This window comes from Callionymus lyra, chromosome 10, assembly GCF_982586985.1.
Source record: "Callionymus lyra chromosome 10, fCalLyr1.hap1.1, whole genome shotgun sequence".
Classification (NCBI taxonomy): Eukaryota; Metazoa; Chordata; class Actinopteri; order Syngnathiformes; family Callionymidae; genus Callionymus; species Callionymus lyra.
Window position 1 is genome coordinate 1,371,280 of NC_141827.1, and position 21,684 is coordinate 1,392,963.

Genomic DNA, 21,684 nt, shown 5'->3' on the forward strand with positions numbered 1-21,684 from the left:
CTAGTATCGACTCTGGTGTCATTAAACATCAACTAGTATCAACTCTGGTGTCATTAAACATCAACTAGTATCGACTCTGGTGTCATTAAACATCAACTAGTATCAACTCTGGTGTCTTTAAACATCAACTAGTATCGACTCTGGTGTCTTTAAACATCAACTAGTATCGACTCTGGTGTCATTAAACATCAACTAGTATCAACTCTGGTGTCATTAAACATCAACTAGTATCAACTCTGGTGTCATTAAACATCAACTAGTATCAACTCTGGTGTCATTAAACATCAACTAGTATCAACTCTGGTGTCATTAAACATCAACTAGTATCAACTCTGGTGTCATTGAACATCAACTAGTATCAACTCTGGTGTCATTAAACATAAGCTAGTATCAACTCTGGTGTCATTAAACATCAACTAGTATCAACTCTGGTGTCATTAAACATCAACTAGTATCAACTCTGGTGTCATTAAACATCAACTAGTATCAACTCTGGTGTCATTAAACATCAACTAGTATCAACTCTGGTGTCATTGAACATCAACTAGTATCAACTCTGGTGTCATTGAACATCAACTAGTATCAACTCTGGTGTCATTAAACATCAACTAGTATCAACTCTGGTGTCATTAAACATAAGCTAGTATCAACTCTGGTGTCATTAAACATCAACTAGTATCAACTCTGGTGTCATTAAACATCAACTAGTATCAACTCTGGTGTCATTAAACATCAACTAGTATCAACTCTGGTGTCATTGAACATCAACTAGTATCAACTCTGGTGTCATTAAACATCAACTAGTATCAACTCTGGTGTCATTAAACATCAACTAGTATCAACTCTGGTGTCATTAAACATAAGCTAGTATCAACTCTGGTGTCATTAAACATCAACTAGTATCAACTCTGGTGTCATTAAACATCAACTAGTATCAACTCTGGTGTCATTAAACATAAGCTAGTATCAACTCTGGTGTCATTAAACATCAACTAGTATCAACTCTGGTGTCATTAAACATCAACTAGTATCAACTCTGGTGTCATTAAACATCAACTAGTATCAACTCTGGTGTCATTAAACATCAACTAGTATCAACTCTGGTGTCATTAAACATCAACTAGTATCAACTCTGGTGTCATTAAACATCAACTAGTATCAACTCTGGTGTCATTAAACATCAACTAGTATCAACTCTGGTGTCATTAAACATCAACTAGTATCAACTCTGGTGTCATTGAACATCAACTAGTATCAACTCTGGTGTCATTAAACATCAACTAGCATCAACTCTGGTGTCATTAAACATCAACTAGTATCAACTCTGGTGTCATTAAACATAAGCTAGTATCAACTCTGGTGTCATTAAACATCAACTAGTATCAACTCTGGTGTCATTAAACATCAACTAGTATCAACTCTGGTGTCATTAAACATCAACTAGTATCAACTCTGGTGTCATTGAACATCAACTAGTATCGACTCTGGTGTCATTGAACATCAACTAGTATCAACTCTGGTGTCATTGAACATCAACTAGTATCGACTCTGGTGTCATTAAACATCAACTAGTATCAACTCTGGTGTCATTGAACATCAACTAGTATCGACTCTGGTGTCATTAAACATCAACTAGTATCAACTCTGGTGTCATTAAACATCAACTAGTATCAACTCTGGTGTCATTGAACATCAACTAGTATCGACTCTGGTGTCATTGAACATCAACTAGTATCAACTCTGGTGTCATTAAACATCAACTAGTATCAACTCTGGTGTCATTGAACATCAACTAGTATCAACTCTGGTGTCATTGAACATCAACTAGTATCGACTCTGGTGTCATTAAACATCAACTAGTATCAACTCTGGTGTCATTGAACATAAACTAGTATCAACTCTGGTGTCATTAAACATCAACTAGTATCAACTCTGGTGTCATTAAACATAAGCTAGTATCAACTCTGGTGTCATTAAACATCAACTAGTATAAACTCTGGTGTCATTAAACATCAACTAGTATCAACTCTGGTGTCATTAAACATCAACTAGTATCAACTCTGGTGTCATTAAACATCAACTAGTATCAACTCTGGTGTCATTAAACATCAACTAGTATCAACTCTGGTGTCATTAAACATCAACTAGTATCAACTCTGGTGTCATTAAACATCAACTAGTATCAACTCTGGTGTCATTGAACATCAACTAGTATCAACTCTGGTGTCATTAAACATCAACTAGTATCAACTCTGGTGTCATTGAACATCAACTAGTATCAACTCTGGTGTCATTGAACATCAACTAGTATCGACTCTGGTGTCATTAAACATCAACTAGTATCAACTCTGGTGTCATTGAACATCAACTAGTATCGACTCTGGTGTCATTAATCATCAACTAGTATCGACTCTGGTGTCATTAAACATCAACTAGTATCGACTCTGGTGTCATTAAACATCAACTAGTATCAACTCTGGTGTCTTTAAACATCAACTAGTATCGACTCTGGTGTCATTAAACATCAACTAGTATCAACTCTGGTGACATTAAACATCAACTAGTATCAACTCTGGTGTCATTAAACATCAACTAGTATCAACTCTGGTGACATTAAACATCAACTAGTATCAACTCTGGTGTCATTAAACATCAACTAGTATCAACTCTGGTGACATTAAACATCAACTAGTATCAACTCTGGTGTCATTAAACATCAACTAGTATCAACTCTGGTGTCATTAAACATCAACTAGTATCAAAACACTTATGATCAACACACTGATGATACAATAGAGTCACACATCACAACACACACACACACTGATGATACAATAGAGTCACACATCACAACAACACACACACACTGATGATACAATAGAGTCACACATCACAACAACAAGCACACACTTATGATACAATAGAGTCACACACCACAACAACAAACACACACTTATGATACAATAGAGTCACACATCACAACAACACACACACACTGATGATACAATAGAGTCACACACCACAACAACAAACACACTGATGATACAATAGAGTCACACATCACAACAACACACACACTGATGATACAATAGAGTCACACATCACAACAACAAACACTAATGATACAATAGAGTCACACATCACAACAACACACACACTGATGATACAATAGAGTCACACATCACAACAACACACACACAGTGATGATACAATAGAGTCACACATCACAACAACACACACACACTGATGATACAATAGAGTCACACATCACAACAACAAACACTAAAATACAATAGTCACACATCACAACAACAAACACACTGATGATACAATAGAGTCACACATCACAACAACACACACACACACTGATGATACAATAGAGTCACACATCACAACAACACACACACACTGATGATACAATAGAGTCACACATCACAACAACACACACACACTGATGATACAATAGAGTCACACATCACAACAACACACACACACTGATGATACAATAGAGTCACACATCACAACAACACACACACTGATGATACAATAGAGTCACACATCACAACAACACACACACACTGATGATACAATAGAGTCACACATCACAACAACACACACACACTGATGATACAATAGAGTCACACATCACAACAACACACACACACTGATGATACAATAGAGTCACACATCACAACAACACACACACTGATGATACAATAGAGTCACACATCACAACAACACACACACTGATGATACAATAGAGTCACACACCACAACAACAAACACTAATGATACAATATAGTCACACATCACAACAACAAACACTAATGATACAATAGAGTCACACATCACAACAACACACACACTGATGATACAATAGAGTCACACATCACAACAACAAACACTAATGATACGATAGAGTCACACATCACAACAACACACACACTGATGATACAATAGAGTCACACATCACAACAACAAACACTAATGATACGATAGAGTCACACATCACAACAACACACACACACTGATGATACAATAGAGTCACACATCACAACAACACACACACTGATGATACAATAGAGTCACACATCACAACAACACACACACTGATGATACAATAGAGTCACACACCACAACAACAAACACTAATGATACAATATAGTCACACATCACAACAACAAACACTAATGATACAATAGAGTCACACATCACAACAACACACACACTGATGATACAATAGAGTCACACATCACAACAACACACACACTGATGATACAATAGAGTCACACATCACAACAACAAACACTATTTATTTATGTTAATTAAAAAGAAAGAATCAAACACTTTATTTAAATTTGTCAGTGAAATAACTTTGATAAATATTCAAATATGATTTAAAAAATAATATTTATTTTCATTAAATTCACACAAACATGTCTTTTATATATATTTTTTAATTTAATTATCTTCGATCGTGACTTTAGTTCAGTTTCAAGGTGACCTGGAACAACTGGAGCGGATCGATGATGGACACCGGACTGAGCGAAGATCCGGGTCAATCACTAAAGAGAGGGAGGGGGGGTGGAATGAGGGGTACAGAGAGTGAAGGGGGGGTAAAGAGGGAGGTATTGATGGTGGAGGTCAAGAGGTCAAGACCTGCGTCTTTGAAGCTCATGGACACAGATGTGACTCGAGAACATCAGAGTCTCCTTCAGCAAACGTTCCTGAGATCAAGTGTTCCTGATCATCTCGGGTCTGGTTTCCCCTCCAGGATCAGGCTCTGGATCTTCTGCAGGTTCTCCTCCTGCTGACCCAGGACCTCCAGCAACAGACCCATGGGGGACCTCTTGAGCCCCGTCAGCTCCATCTTGTTCTCCAGCTTGTTCTTCATGTTCCTCAGACGCAGCGACGCGTGAGCCGCGATCACTGGAACACACGGCCTGTTGCTCACGAGCTCAGGGGTCAAAGGTCAGAAGGTGGAACTCACGGGTCAGAGGCAGCGTCAGCGCCGTCGTCAGCACCATCGCGCCGCCCAGCAGAGCCGTCAACATGTAGCTGACCAGCAGGGCGGCGCTCACACACACACACGGGTTCTGCCTCCTGAAGGTCCCGAGGACGCCGCGGTTCTTCCCGAGACCCTCGTACCCCAGGAACACCCCCGTGAGGACCCCCAGTGACGTCATCATCCCGGCGGGGTTCGAGAGTCTGAGGAGAAGCTGCGGGTTATTCTCTGGCGCCATCTAGTGGTGACGTCAGGACGTGACGTCGATCAGTTTTAAAGCTTGATTTATTGTTTACAGTTAAGAGTCAAAACTGGACTTTATTATGTTGTTGTTGTTTTATTGTTTTTGTTTATTTTAGTGTAGGTATTGTATCGTGAGGCGGAATCAACAAAAACAATAAAGCAACTAAAGTCAAATGTTTTCTGTAGAAAAAACAATGAAGGTTGTGGTTAGTTTTCATGTAAAGTAAAAGAAAAACATTGATGTGTAGAAAAGTATCTTCATTTTTTTTATCACGGATAATTGTTACTGTATTTTGTATTTTGATCTTGTTTTACTTTAGGATGATTTTCTTTATTAGCAGCTAAGAAGAGTTAGTTAGTGAAGCAACACAAGTCACAACGAACGTTACATGTATAAGTATAGTGACTATAGTGACGTGTGTATAAATGTATATAAATGTATATAAATAAAGATAAATGTACATTAATGTAAATAAATGTATATAAATAAAGATACATGTACATTAATGTATATATATTCTGGTATATTGCTCTTGCTGTTTGTTAAAAAGAATTTCCCCTCGCGGGACAATAAAGGGATTCTGATTCTGATTCTGATTCTGATAAATGCAGATACATGTATATAAATAAATGTATATAAATGTCTATAAGTAATAAAGATAAATGTATATACATGAATATAAATATATATAAATGTATATAAATAATAAAGATAAATGTATATACATGTATATAAATAAAGATAAATAAAGATAAATGTATATACTATATACATGTACATAAATGTATATAAATAAATGTAAATGTATATACATGTATATAAATATATATAAATGTATATAAATAATAAAGATAAATGTATATACATGTATATAAATCTAAATACATGTATATACATGTATATAAATAAAGATCAATTAATATAAATGTATATACATGTATATAAATATATATAAATAAAGATAAATAAAGATAAATGTATATGCATGTATATAAATAAAGATAAATTCATATAAATGTATATACATGTATATAAATATATATAAATAAAGATAAATAAAGATAAATGTATATGCATGTATATAAATAAAGATAAATAAAGATAAATGTATATGCATGTATATAAATAAAGATAAATTAATATAAATGTATATACATGTATATAAATATATATCAATATATATAAATAAAGATAAATGTATATGCATGTATATAAATAAAGATAAATTTATATACATGTATATAAATAAAGATAAATTAATATAAATGTATATACATGTATATAAATATATATAAATAAAGATAAATGTATATGCATGTATACAAATAAAGATAAATGTATATACATGTACATAAATGAATATAAATGTATATAAATAAAGATAAATTAATATAAATGTATATACATGTATATAAATATATATAAATAAAGATAAATAAAGATAAATGTATATGCATGTATATAAATAAAGATAAATAAAGATAAATGTATATGCATGTATATAAATAAAGATAAATTAATATAAATGTATATACATGTATATAAATATATATCAATATATATAAATAAAGATAAATGTATATGCATGTATATATATAAAGATAAATGTATTTACATGTATATAAATAAAGATAAATTAATATAAATGTATATACATGTATATAAATATATATCAATATATATAAATAAAGATAAATGTATATGCATGTATACAAATAAAGATAAATGTATATACATGTACATAAATGAATATAAATGTATATAAATAAAGATAAATTAATATAAATGTATATAATAATACAGATAATACTCGCCCGACGAGGATGAAGACGGTGACTGACAGCAGCAGGTAGTTCGTCTGATAATACAGCAGGTTACTGACGACTCTGTTGTTCCACCTGCACAGGTCTCTGACGTCAGGTTTACCGAACCTGTCAGATCCTGGGAAGAAATCATCCCACGACCTGAGCGACGCTATTTCTACTCTTGACATCTGTTTACTGCGAACAACCTGAGCCCACATCCGGGAAACACTCACTGTAGTCTCGCGAGACAACAGCGAGTTATACTTTTTAATTCTTGAAACTATTTCACTGACATGTGTCGACGTTTGATGACGTGAAGTTTGACAGGTTTACGTTTTAATTATTGTTATTGTTTTTGAAAAGGTTTTCGTGATTGATCCCGTTACATCTCGCGAGAGTCCACTGACTAAACTCCGCCCAGTCTACGTGACGTTACGCTTTCTGATTGGTTGAAGCCAGACACACTTCCTGCTCCCGGAAGCAAGAGTCAAACACGGTGAATACAAACTTCTATCAATGACAGGTTGTTTAATTTATCGCTTTATTTACGTCTTTAACTCGCATGTAGTGCTTTGTGTGGAGAGAACGTACGTCAGCAGGTGTCATGGCTGATGTGTGGTTTCGTTGCTCAGATGTTCAGGAGGATCTTCAGCTCCAAGTTGCTGAGATCGACAGGTTTGTGTCGCAGGAGTTTGTTCACCATGAAGATCAACAGCAGTGACTTCAAGAGTCTGTTCACTGAAGGACTCACGGGTCTGGCAGGTGAGTCTCTGACGTCACGTTCTGGACAATACTACACATATATACTTGTTACTACACTATCACAACACCAGAGTCAAGTACTGGACAATACTACACATATATACTTGTTACTACACTATCACAACACCAGAGTCAAGTACTGGACAATACTACACATATATACTTGTTACTACACTATCACAACACTAGAGTCAAGTACTGTACAATACTACACATATATACTTGTTACTACACTATCACAACACTAGAGTCAAGTACTGTACAATACTACACATATATACTTAATTCTACACTATCACAACACCAGAGTCAAGTACTGTACAATACTACACATATATACTTGTTACTACACTATCACAACACCAGAGTCAAGTACTGTACAATACTACACATATATACTTGTTACTACACTATCACAACACCAGAGTCAAGTACTGGACAATACTACACATATATACTTGTTACTACACTATCACAACACCAGAGTCAAGTACTGGACAATACTACACATATATACTTGTTACTACACTATCACAACACTAGAGTCAAGTACTGTACAATACTACACATATATACTTGTTACTACACTATCACAACACTAGAGTCAAGTACTGTACAATACTACACATATATACTTGTTACTACACTATCACAACACCAGAGTCAAGTACTGTACAATACTACACATATATACTTGTTACTACACTATCACAACACCAGAGTCAAGTACTGTACAATACTACACATATATACTTGTTACTACACTATCACAACACCAGAGTCAAGTACTGGACAATACTACACATATATACTTGTTACTACACTATCACAACGCCAGAGTCAAGTACTGGACAATACTACACATATATACTTGTTACTACACTATCACAACACCAGAGTCAAGTACTGGACAATACTACACATATATACTTGTTACTACACTATCACAACACCAGAGTCAAGTACTGGACAATACTACACATATATACTTGTTACTACACTATCACAACACTAGAGTCAAGTACTGTACAATACTACACATATATACTTGTTACTACACTATCACAACACTAGAGTCAAGTACTGTACAATACTACACATATATACTTGTTACTACACTATCACAACACCAGAGTCAAGTACTGTACAATACTACACATATATACTTCTTACTACACTACCACAACACCAGAGTCAAGTACTGTACAATACTACACATATATACTTGTTACTACACTATCACAACACCAGAGTCAAGTACTGGACAATACTACACATATATACTTGTTACTACACTATCACAACACCAGAGTCAAGTACTGGACAATACTACACATATATACTTGTTACTACACTATCACAACACCAGAGTCAAGTACTGGACAATACTACACATATATACTTGTTACTACACTATCACAACACCAGAGTCAAGTACTGTACAATACTACACATATATACTTGTTACTACACTATCACAACACCAGAGTCAAGTACTGGACAATACTACACGTATATACTTGTTACTACACTATCACAACACCAGAGTCAAGTACTGTACAATACTACACGTATATACTTGTTACTACACTATCACAACACCAGAGTCAAGTACTGGACAATACTACACGTATATACTTGTTACTACACTATCACAACACCAGAGTCAAGTACTGTACAATACTACACGTATATACTTGTTACTACACTATCACAACACTAGAGTCAAGTACTGTACAATACTACACATATATACTTGTTACTACACTATCACAACACTAGAGTCAAGTACTGTACAATACTACACATATATACTTGTTACTACACTATCACAACACCAGAGTCAAGTACTGTACAATACTACACATATATACTTGTTACTACACTATCACAACACCAGAGTCAAGTACTGTACAATACTACACATATATACTTGTTACTACACTATCACAACACCAGAGTCAAGTACTGGACAATACTACACATATATACTTGTTACTACACTATCACAACACCAGAGTCAAGTACTGGACAATACTACACATATATACTTGTTACTACACTATCACAACACCAGAGTCAAGTACTGGACAATACTACACATATATCCTTGTTACTACACTATCACAACACCAGAGTCAAGTACTGGACAATACTACACATATATACTTGTTACTACACTATCACAACACTAGAGTCAAGTACTGGACAATACTACACATATATCCTTGTTACTACACTATCACAACACTAGAGTCAAGTACTGGACAATACTACACATATATACTTGTTACTACACTATCACAACACTAGAGTCAAGTACTGTACAATACTACACATATATACTTGTTACTACACTATCACAACACCAGAGTCAAGTACTGTACAATACTACACATATATACTTGTTACTACACTATCACAACACCAGAGTCAAGTACTGTACAATACTACACATATATACTTGTTACTACACTATCACAACACCAGAGTCAAGTACTGGACAATACTACACATATATACTTGTTACTACACTATCACAACACCAGAGTCAAGTACTGGACAATACTACACATATATACTTGTTACTACACTATCACAACACCAGAGTCAAGTACTGGACAATACTACACATATATACTTGTTACTACACTATCACAACACCAGAGTCAAGTACTGTACAATACTACACATATATACTTGTTACTACACTATCACAACACCAGAGTCAAGTACTGGACAATACTACACGTATATACTTGTTACTACACTATCACAACACCAGAGTCAAGTACTGTACAATACTACACGTATATACTTGTTACTACACTATCACAACACCAGAGTCAAGTACTGGACAATACTACACGTATATACTTGTTACTACACTATCACAACACCAGAGTCAAGTACTGGACAATACTACACGTATATACTTGTTACTACACTATCACAACACCAGAGTCAAGTACTGTACAATACTACACGTATATACTTGTTACTACACTATCACAACACTAGAGTCAAGTACTGTACAATACTACACATATATACTTGTTACTACACTATCACAACACTAGAGTCAAGTACTGTACAATACTACACATATATACTTGTTACTACACTATCACAACACCAGAGTCAAGTACTGGACAATACTACACATATATACTTGTTACTACACTATCACAACACCAGAGTTAAGTACTGGACAATACTACACATATATACTTGTTACTACACTATCACAACACCAGAGTCAAGTACTGGACAATACTACACATATATACTTGTTACTACACTATCACAACACCAGAGTCAAGTACTGGACAATACTACACATATATACTTGTTACTACACTATCACAACACCAGAGTCAAGTACTGGACAATACTACACATATATACTTGTTACTACACTATCACAACACCAGAGTCAAGTACTGGACAATACTACACATATATACTTGTTACTACACTATCACAACACCAGAGTCAAGTACTGGACAATACTACACATATATACTTGTTAGTACACTATCACAACACTAGAGTCAAGTACTGGACAATACTACACATATATACTTGTTACTGCACTATCACAACACTAGAGTCAAGTACTGGACAATACTACACATATATACTTGTTAGTACACTATCACAACACTAGAGTCAAGTACTGGACAATACTACACATATATACTTGTTAGTACACTATCACAACACTAGAGTCAAGTACTGGACAATACTACACATATATACTTGTTACTGCACTATCACAACACTAGAGTCAAGTACTGGACAATACTACACATATATACTTGTTAGTACACTATCACAACACTAGAGTCAAGTACTGGACAATACTACACATATATACTTGTTAGTACACTATCACAACACTAGAGTCAAGTACTGGACAATACTACACATATATACTTGTTACTGCACTATCACAACACTAGAGTCAAGTACTGGACAATACTACACATATATACTTGTTACTGCACTATCACAACACTAGAGTCAAGTACTGGACAATACTACACATATATACTTGTTACTGCACTATCACAACACCAGAGTCAAGTACTGGACAGTACTACACATATATACTTGTTACTGCACTATCACAACACTAGAGTCAAGTACTGGACAATACTACACATATATACTTGTTAGTACACTATCACAACACTAGAGTCAAGTACTGGACAATACTACACATATATACTTGTTAGTACACTATCACAACACTAGAGTCAAGTACTGGACAATACTACACATATATACTTGTTACTGCACTATCACAACACCAGAGTCAAGTACTGTACAATACTACACGTATATACTTGTTACTACACTATCACAACACCAGAGTCAAGTACTGGACAATACTACACGTATATACTTGTTACTACACTATCACAACACCAGAGTCAAGTACTGGACAATACTACACGTATATACTTGTTACTACACTATCACAACACCAGAGTCAAGTACTGTACAATACTACACGTATATACTTGTTACTACACTATCACAACACTAGAGTCAAGTACTGTACAATACTACACATATATACTTGTTACTACACTATCACAACACTAGAGTCAAGTACTGTACAATACTACACATATATACTTGTTACTACACTATCACAACACCAGAGTCAAGTACTGGACAATACTACACATATATACTTGTTACTACACTATCACAACACCAGAGTTAAGTACTGGACAATACTACACATATATACTTGTTACTACACTATCACAACACCAGAGTCAAGTACTGGACAATACTACACATATATACTTGTTACTACACTATCACAACACCAGAGTCAAGTACTGGACAATACTACACATATATACTTGTTACTACACTATCACAACACCAGAGTCAAGTACTGGACAATACTACACATATATACTTGTTACTACACTATCACAACACCAGAGTCAAGTACTGGACAATACTACACATATATACTTGTTACTACACTATCACAACACCAGAGTCAAGTACTGGACAATACTACACATATATACTTGTTACTGCACTATCACAACACTAGAGTCAAGTACTGGACAATACTACACATATATACTTGTTAGTACACTATCACAACACTAGAGTCAAGTACTGGACAATACTACACATATATACTTGTTAGTACACTATCACAACACTAGAGTCAAGTACTGGACAATACTACACATATATACTTGTTACTGCACTATCACAACACTAGAGTCAAGTACTGGACAATACTACACATATATACTTGTTAGTACACTATCACAACACTAGAGTCAAGTACTGGACAATACTACACATATATACTTGTTACTGCACTATCACAACACTAGAGTCAAGTACTGGACAATACTACACATATATACTTGTTAGTACACTATCACAACACTAGAGTCAAGTACTGGACAATACTACACATATATACTTGTTAGTACACTATCACAACACTAGAGTCAAGTACTGGACAATACTACACATATATACTTGTTACTGCACTATCACAACACTAGAGTCAAGTACTGGACAATACTACACATATATACTTGTTAGTACACTATCACAACACTAGAGTCAAGTACTGGACAATACTACACATATATACTTGTTAGTACACTATCACAACACTAGAGTCAAGTACTGGACAATACTACACATATATACTTGTTACTGCACTATCACAACACTAGAGTCAAGTACTGGACAATACTACACATATATACTTGTTACTGCACTATCACAACACTAGAGTCAAGTACTGGACAATACTACACATATATACTTGTTACTGCACTATCACAACACCAGAGTCAAGTACTGGACAATACTACACATATATACTTGTTACTGCACTATCACAACACTAGAGTCAAGTACTGGACAATACTACACATATATACTTGTTAGTACACTATCACAACACTAGAGTCAAGTACTGGACAATACTACACATATATACTTGTTAGTACACTATCACAACACTAGAGTCAAGTACTGGACAATACTACACATATATACTTGTTACTGCACTATCACAACACTAGAGTCAAGTACTGGACAATACTACACATATATACTTGTTAGTACACTATCACAACACTAGAGTCAAGTACTGGACAATACTACACATATATACTTGTTAGTACACTATCACAACACTAGAGTCAAGTACTGGACAATACTACACATATATACTTGTTACTGCACTATCACAACACTAGAGTCAAGTACTGGACAATACTACACATATATACTTGTTACTGCACTATCACAACACTAGAGTCAAGTACTGGACAATACTACACATATATACTTGTTACTGCACTATCACAACACCAGAGTCAAGTACTGGACAATACTACACATATATACTTGTTACTACACTATCACAACACCAGAGTCAAGTACTAGGCAATACTACACATATATACTTGTTACTACACTATCACAACACCAGAGTCAAGTACTAGGCAATACTACACATATATACTTGTTACTACACTATCACAACACTAGAGTCAAGTACTCAAACGGAGAACACGATGTAGAAACCGTAGTTTCTCTTGTTCTGGTGAAACAACTAAACTATCATCAGCTGCTGGAACAAGTGTTGGAAACACAGATATTTGTTTGGTCACCAGGAACAAAAGATGAAATTGAACTGAGGCTTCAACGGAGGTCATGACCTCCTCTGAGTTAACGTCTGCTCTGATCCCTCCAGAGTTGTTCCAGCAGAACAATCACGAGCTCAGGATCGCGGGCGGAGCCGTACGAGACCTGCTGTCGGGGAACCACCCTGAAGATGTGGACTTCGCCACCACAGCGACCCCCGAGGTGATGAAGAAGATGTTCCAGTCCGCGGGCATCAGGATGATCAACAACAAAGGAGAGCAGCACGGAACCATCACGGCTCGAGTACGAACCCGCCTCACGGTCCGGGCTTCTGTGGATCTCATCCCTGATCTCGTGACAGATCCACGACCAGAACTTCGAGGTCACGACGCTGCGGATCGACGTGCAGACGGACGGACGACACGCGGAGGTGAAGTTCACCGAGAACTGGCAGAAAGACGCCGAGAGGAGAGACCTGACCATCAACTCCATGTTCTTAGGTCAGTAGGTTATCGTGCGTGACCTTCAACCGTCACAACAACCATGTTCTCGTCCCGTTCCAGGTCTGGACGGAACCTTGTACGACTACTTCAAAGGATACGAAGACCTGCAGAACCGGAGAGTTCGCTTCGTTGGCAGCGCTGAACAAAGAATTCAAGAAGACTTTCTGAGGATATTAAGATATTTCAGGTGTTGAGATCAATCCTGTCAATCATCCTGCTCTGTGAGACGACGTCCACCTGTTCCTGAGCAGGTTCTACGGCAGAGTGGCGGCAGAACCCGGCGACCACGAGCCGGAGACCTTGACCGCCATCAGAGACCACGGCCGAGGGCTGGCAGGGATCTCCGGGGAGCGGATCTGGGTGGAGCTGAAGAAGATGGTGGTCGGAGAACATGCTGCTCATCTGCTGGAGCTGCTGCACGACCTTGAACTGGCCCAGTACATCGGTGAGAATCCGTCGAGAGAGCGCCCTCTAGTGGATTCTAGGTGTCTTCATTTGTCCAAAACTTATGTTTATTGTTAAAATCAAAGTAAACGTTTTGTCAGCAGATAAATATATTTCTCATGTTAATGTTGAATTATTAATACTTTATTGATTATTTGACTTTAATTTTAATTATTATAAAATGTTCCTCTTATTACATTAAGCCTGTCTCTGCTGTCAATCAACCAGCAGTCGCTCGTCTTTTCTTCTCTCATCATAAAAGTTTGTAAATATTTAATGGTTATTTAACTTTATGCATTTTTCTTTAATGACAGTTAACTATTTAAATTCAATTTTATTTCAAGTGTCTTATCATAACAAAGTTATCTCAAGTAAGACTGTAGTGGAGAACGGATCAATTCAACAATAATTATGCCAAACATGACTTTGTAAAAAATGTAATATATACTGTATATTAATTGACCTTTTTTGATTTAAGGATCAAATCTTAATTTTATGCTTAAATTGTGAATTTGCCAAATAGTGAGACTGATGAGAAAAAATAACATTTTTAATGGTGAGTCTCTTTAATTTAGTTCCTGAAACACACACATTTGTCTGAGCTCGTGGCTACACTGTAAAAACTGAATCTTAAGAGTAGTTAACTTTTATGTAAATAAATAACTTTGTTAACGCGAGTCCAGAAAATGGTCTATTTTCGAGATATTAACAAAATTGTTGCTTGATTTTCTAAACATTCTGCCTCTGAAGAACAAAATGTGTTTGTCAAGTTTACACGAAACTAAAGTGTTTTTCTTTATCTTCTATCAGTTTCTTTTACTCTTTACAGGCAATTCAGGGGTAATTTTTGTCTTTAATATCCTAAAATAAGACACAACTTATTAATAAAATGAATTAAAACAATGTTTTACTTCTACTTCTTACTTTCTACTCCACTTTAGTTTGACCTTCTGTCAATCATCTTTTGACATCAAATGCATGGATTGTTTTCCTTCATCTTCTCACTTGTTTTAATCTTTTTCTTTGCATCCGTTTCAAGTTTGTAAACACATGTTGTTTTATTAACTTGTAGAATCTTTATCTACAATCTGACATTGTTAGGTCGTCAGTGATTATTATGATATTATTGATCCAATACGTTCACCCGTCAAGATGTCTTTGAAAAGAGTCAAATAGATTCACAACTTAAAGAATGTTGATTGACACTTGTGAGGGAGAAAATCTGTATCATAAAAGTATCATGAATAAAATCCTGCTTTTATATATTAACTATTTCAATGTTCGCTGGTTTGTTTCTCCTTTAGTTTCGACTGTCTTTCATTAACTTCCCTCCTGCTGTACCCAAGGTCTGCCGCCAGATGGCAACGTGGAGGAGATGAGGCGGGTGTGGGAGAAGTCCAGGAGCCTCTCGCCCAAACCCATGACCATCCTCAGTGCACTCCTGCGCTCGCCCGGCGAGGTGGAGAAGATGGACGCCCGACTGAAGGTGTCCAAGGAGGAGAAGACTCTGGTGCTGTTCCTGGTCAAACACAGACGAGAACTGTGTCGCGACCCCGACGACCCCCAGAGTTTACAACCTTTTACAGACTTCATCTTCGACGTGAGTTTTAACACGACGACGATGATGAGGATGATGAGGATGATGATGATGAAGATGATGATGAAGATGAAGATGCACGACTGTTCATGACCTGCTGCTGGTTCTCTGTCCGACTCCTCGCCCACAAATCAAGTGTAATAATGAAGCTCTTATTTAGGTTAGGTCCTTTATTGATCCTCAGCAGGTCTCCTTCGGGAAATTGTTTTTTTCCAATTAGACACAGCAATTATTTATAAAAATAAATAAAAATAAAATAAGAACAAGAACTAAGACAAATAAAGAGAAAGAACAAGATGATACAATCTAAGTCTAAAGATAAAATAATATATATACATATAACATATTTGTTTTATTTCACAACATTAAAATATGTCCAGAAAATAAATCAACAATCCAGTAATAACTCATTCTCTCAAACCTCAACCTTTTTGTGTTTATAAGCTTTTAAAATGTATTTAAAATGATCAGAAATGTCGTATTATTTCAAGATCAATGATGCAACAAACGACTCTTCACACGCACTTGTTTCGTTCACTTTAAAGTGCAACAGTTGTTAGCGAGCGAAGCTAGTTTAGCTACGTCGTTAACAACAGTTGTTAGCGAGCGAAGCTAGTTTAGCTACGTCGTTAACAACAGTTGTTAGCGAGCGAAGCTAGTATAGCTATGTCGTTAACAACAGTTGTTAGCGAGCGAAGCTAGTTTAGCTACGTCGTTAACAACAGTTGTTAGCGAGCGAAGCTAGTTTAGCTACATCGTTAACAACAGTTGTTAGTGAGCGAAGCTAGTTTAGCTATGTCGTTAACAACAGTTGTTAGCAAGCGAAGCTAGTTTAGCTACGTCGTTAACAACAGTTGTTAGCGAGCGAAGCTAGTTTAGCTATGTCATTAACAACAGTTGTTAGCGAGCAAAGCTAGTTTAGCTATGTCGTTAACAACAGTTGTTAGCGAGCGAAGCTAGTTTAGCTACGTCGTTAACAACAATTGTTAGTGAGCGAAGCTAGTTTAGCTATGTCGTTAACAACAGTTGTTAGCGAGCGAAGCTAGTTTAGCTACGTCGTTAACAACAGTTGTTAGTGAGCGACGCTAGTTTAGCTACGTCGTTAACACACTCACTTCAGTCGTTCTGGTGTTTATAACCCTTGTTTATTCATATTTTTTTTAATGATTTAAATTTATATTCTGGAAATGTCCAAATAAATAAGAGACTTATTTCCAACAGGAAAACTTTTAAACCCAAAAAATAAACGATGACTGATGTTACAGCAGAAATGACAGAAACTTGAGTTTTGACTCTATTTCAATAGCGGGAAACAGAAGGCATTTCCAAGATGGCCGCCACCCTGGATGATGCTCAAAACTGTTTTGTTCACTTGTAGACAGAGAAACTCTATTAGTTTGTTTAGATAGTAAAAACTTAGCTGAAGTAGGTTCATTGATGTCAAACTGTTTTTTTTAAGTTTTTTTAAAGTCTGATTCTTAAGAACTTCTCGTCTGGTCGTCATAGTAACTGATAAAGAAATCATCAATAGATTCAATACTCAATAAGTAGCTGCTTGTCGAGCCTCAGACCTCGTTCTTGTTTCTTTGCGGAAAATATTTTTGTTGCCCTCGAGGCTGAAAGTATTCAACGTGGTTCGTTGGTTCTTTGATTCATTGGTTCGTTCTACAGGTGAAAAGAAAGTGAAGCAACATGTTCTTCTCGTCACGAGAAATGATTATAATTGGTTTCTGGAGGGAAACGGCAGTAATGGACGATACTGTGATGGACTCGTGACATTCTTCTGACCAGTCAGTAGAAATGAAGGCGATGAGTTGATCGAAGTCTTGCAGCTATTCTGACCTTCTTGAAATGACCTAAAGTAAATGTTAATTTAAATGTCACGTTGTTGACGTCGCGTCTGTAATCAAAGAAAATTAAAGGTTAAATTGCGGAGGGGGGGGGGCATGTTCATCTACTTCCTGTTGAAGCGACGTTCATTAGTTTGGTTCCTCCATGATCCACGATAACATCTTCACGACACAAACGACTTCATCAAATCCAAACGTAGAACAGAACGAACGACCTTTAACGTGATGAAGTGAATATTAAAAACCTGAAGAACCTCTATATTGGATTTTTATTACGTCGCTGCTGCTGTCAATCTACTTCTAATATTCAACCACTTCCTGGGCCATAATATCTCACTTCCTGTTACCGTAAAACTGAATGTTGCCAGGAAGTAGACCAAACAGGAAGTGGTTGAACATCGCCCTAAAAAGAAAGTTTCCAATCATTTATTTTGTGTTGTTCTCTGTGTTATCTTGACCTTTAAATAATACTTTATTGAATATTATTTTGATTAGTTAAGCGCTTTGTGACCCTGGTCTGGAAAGGGTTTATAAAAACAAATTACTTACTTACTTGCATTACGTGACTTTTGGCTACTTCCTGTTTGGCCAATCCGTTCATTCGATGATATTCAAAACACATTATCCGGAATCTTCCAGTTTATATAAACGTGATTCGTCGTCTTATGGCGAGAAATATTTCTTCTTGTTGTAAAAGTAAAAAATTGATCAAATATTCCTGACTTCAGTTCATCTTGTTTCACGAGGAACTTCTCTGAGAACATTTAGATGTTTGTGTCTGTGATACGGAGACGCTGGTTCTGGTTCTAAACGGGTCAGAACTTGTCGTCGGCCTCGGGGTTGACGCTGTGGTTTTGTCTCGTCAGAGCCGAGACCGGGAGACTCAAAGTAAGGTGTGCGAGCTGCTCAAGTACCAGGGCGAGGACGAGCTGCTGGCCCGGCTCAGCAGGTGGTCCGTCCCTCGCTTCCCCGTCAGCGGCCACGACCTCAGGAAGTTGGGCTTCACGTCGGGGAAGGACATCGGCGCCGCCATCCAGATGCTGCGCGACGTCTGGAAGGAAAGTCACTACAGGATGGACCGAGAGCAGCTGCTGAGTCACGTGAAGACGTGACAGAGAGGATTGAGAGGATTGAGGGGACACTTGGTGGACTAAGGGGACACTTGGAGGACTGAGGGGACACTTGGAGGACTGAGGGGACACTTGGAGGACTGAGGGGACACTTGGACGACTGAGGAGACACTTGGACGACTGAGGAGACACTGAGGGGACACTTGGACGACTAAGGAGACACTTGGACGACTGAGGAGACACTTGGACGACTGAGGAGACACTTGGATGACTGAGGAGACACTGAGGGGACACTTGGACGACTAAGGAGACACTTGGACAACTGATGAGACACTGAGGAGACACTTGGACGACTGAGGAGACACTGAGGGGACACTTAGAGGACTGAGGAGACACTTGGACGACTGAGGAGACACTGAGGGGACACTTAGACGACTCAGGAGACACTTAGACGACTGATGAGACACTGAGGGGACACTGAGGGGACACTTAGACGACTAAGGAGACACTGAGGGGACACTTAGACGACTGAGGAGACACTTGGACGACTGAGGAGACACTGAGGGGACACTTAGACGACTCAGGAGACACTTAGACGACTGATGAGACACTGAGGGGACACTGAGGGGACACTTAGACGACTAAGGAGACACTGAGGGGACACTTAGACGACTAAGGAGACACTTGGACGACTGATGAGACACTGAGGAGACACTTGGAGGACTGAGGAGACACTGAGGGGACACTTAGAGGACTGAGGAGACACTTGGACGACTGAGGAGACACTGAGGGGACACTTAGACGACTCAGGAGACACTTAGACGACTGATGAGACACTGAGGGGACACTGAGGGGACACTTAGACGACTAAGGAGACACTGAGGGGACACTTAGACGACTGAGGAGACACTTGGACGACTGAGGAGACACTGAGGGGACACTTAGACGACTCAGGAGACACTTAAACGACTGATGAGACACTGAGGGGACACTGAGGGGACACTTAGACGACTAAGGAGACACTGAGGGGACACTTAGACGACTAAGGAGACACTTGGACGACTGATGAGACACTGAGGAGACACTTGGAGGACTGAGGAGACACTGAGGGGACACTTAGACGACTAAGGAGACACTTAGACGACTAAGGAGACACTGAGGGGACACTTAGACGACTAAGGAGACACTGAGGGGACACTTAGACGACTAAGGAGACACTTGGACGACTGATGAGACACTGAGGAGACACTTGGAGGACTGATGAGACACTGAGGAGACACTTGGACGACTGAGGAGACACTGAGGGGACACTTAGACGACTAAGGAGACACTTGGACGACTGATGAGACACTGATGAGACACTGAGGGGACACTTAGACGACTGAGGAGACACTGAGGGGACACTTAGACGACTAAGGAGACACTTGGACGACTGATGAGACAATAAGGAGACACTTGGACGACTGAGGAGACACTGAGGGGACACTTAGATGACTCAGGAGACACTGATGAGACACTGAGGGGACACTTAGACGACTGAGGAGACACTTAACCAAGGACTGAGAGAAGACACTGGGAGAAGACACTGAGGGGAGACACCAAGAGGACCTGAATCCTGATCTCCTGTAGATGGACACCTCAGAACATGTGAGAAGTTATAAATGTCTTCATGTGTTTCATCTCCGTGAGAACATCTGTCTCCAGTGAATAAAGATCTGTGAACCTGGTCTCCTCCTCCTTCTGACTC

General features: G+C 37.7%; 2 protein-coding genes across 2 annotated transcripts; one reads left to right on the plus strand and one right to left on the minus strand.

Annotated features, from left to right (window-relative positions):
* Positions 1 to 4,443: 4,443 nt before the first annotated feature.
* arl6ip5a (ARF like GTPase 6 interacting protein 5a) lies at positions 4,444 to 7,254 on the minus strand. Its single transcript, XM_087800554.1, has 3 exons — positions 7,064 to 7,254; positions 4,991 to 5,208; positions 4,444 to 4,929 (listed from the first exon to the last, which is right to left on the minus strand). Exons 1-3 carry the CDS (start codon positions 7,240 to 7,242, stop codon positions 4,748 to 4,750), a joined length of 579 nt encoding a protein of 192 aa, XP_087656680.1. The 5' UTR covers positions 7,243 to 7,254; the 3' UTR covers positions 4,444 to 4,747.
* A 330-nt stretch (positions 7,255 to 7,584) lies between these two features.
* On the plus strand, positions 7,585 to 21,665 carry trnt1 (tRNA nucleotidyl transferase, CCA-adding, 1). Its single transcript, XM_087800467.1, has 7 exons — positions 7,585 to 7,816; positions 14,583 to 14,776; positions 14,835 to 14,973; positions 15,037 to 15,163; positions 15,228 to 15,421; positions 16,767 to 17,020; positions 19,734 to 21,665. Exons 1-7 carry the CDS (start codon positions 7,666 to 7,668, stop codon positions 19,977 to 19,979), a joined length of 1,305 nt encoding a protein of 434 aa, XP_087656593.1. The 5' UTR covers positions 7,585 to 7,665; the 3' UTR covers positions 19,980 to 21,665.
* The last annotated feature ends 19 nt before the right edge of the window (positions 21,666 to 21,684 follow it).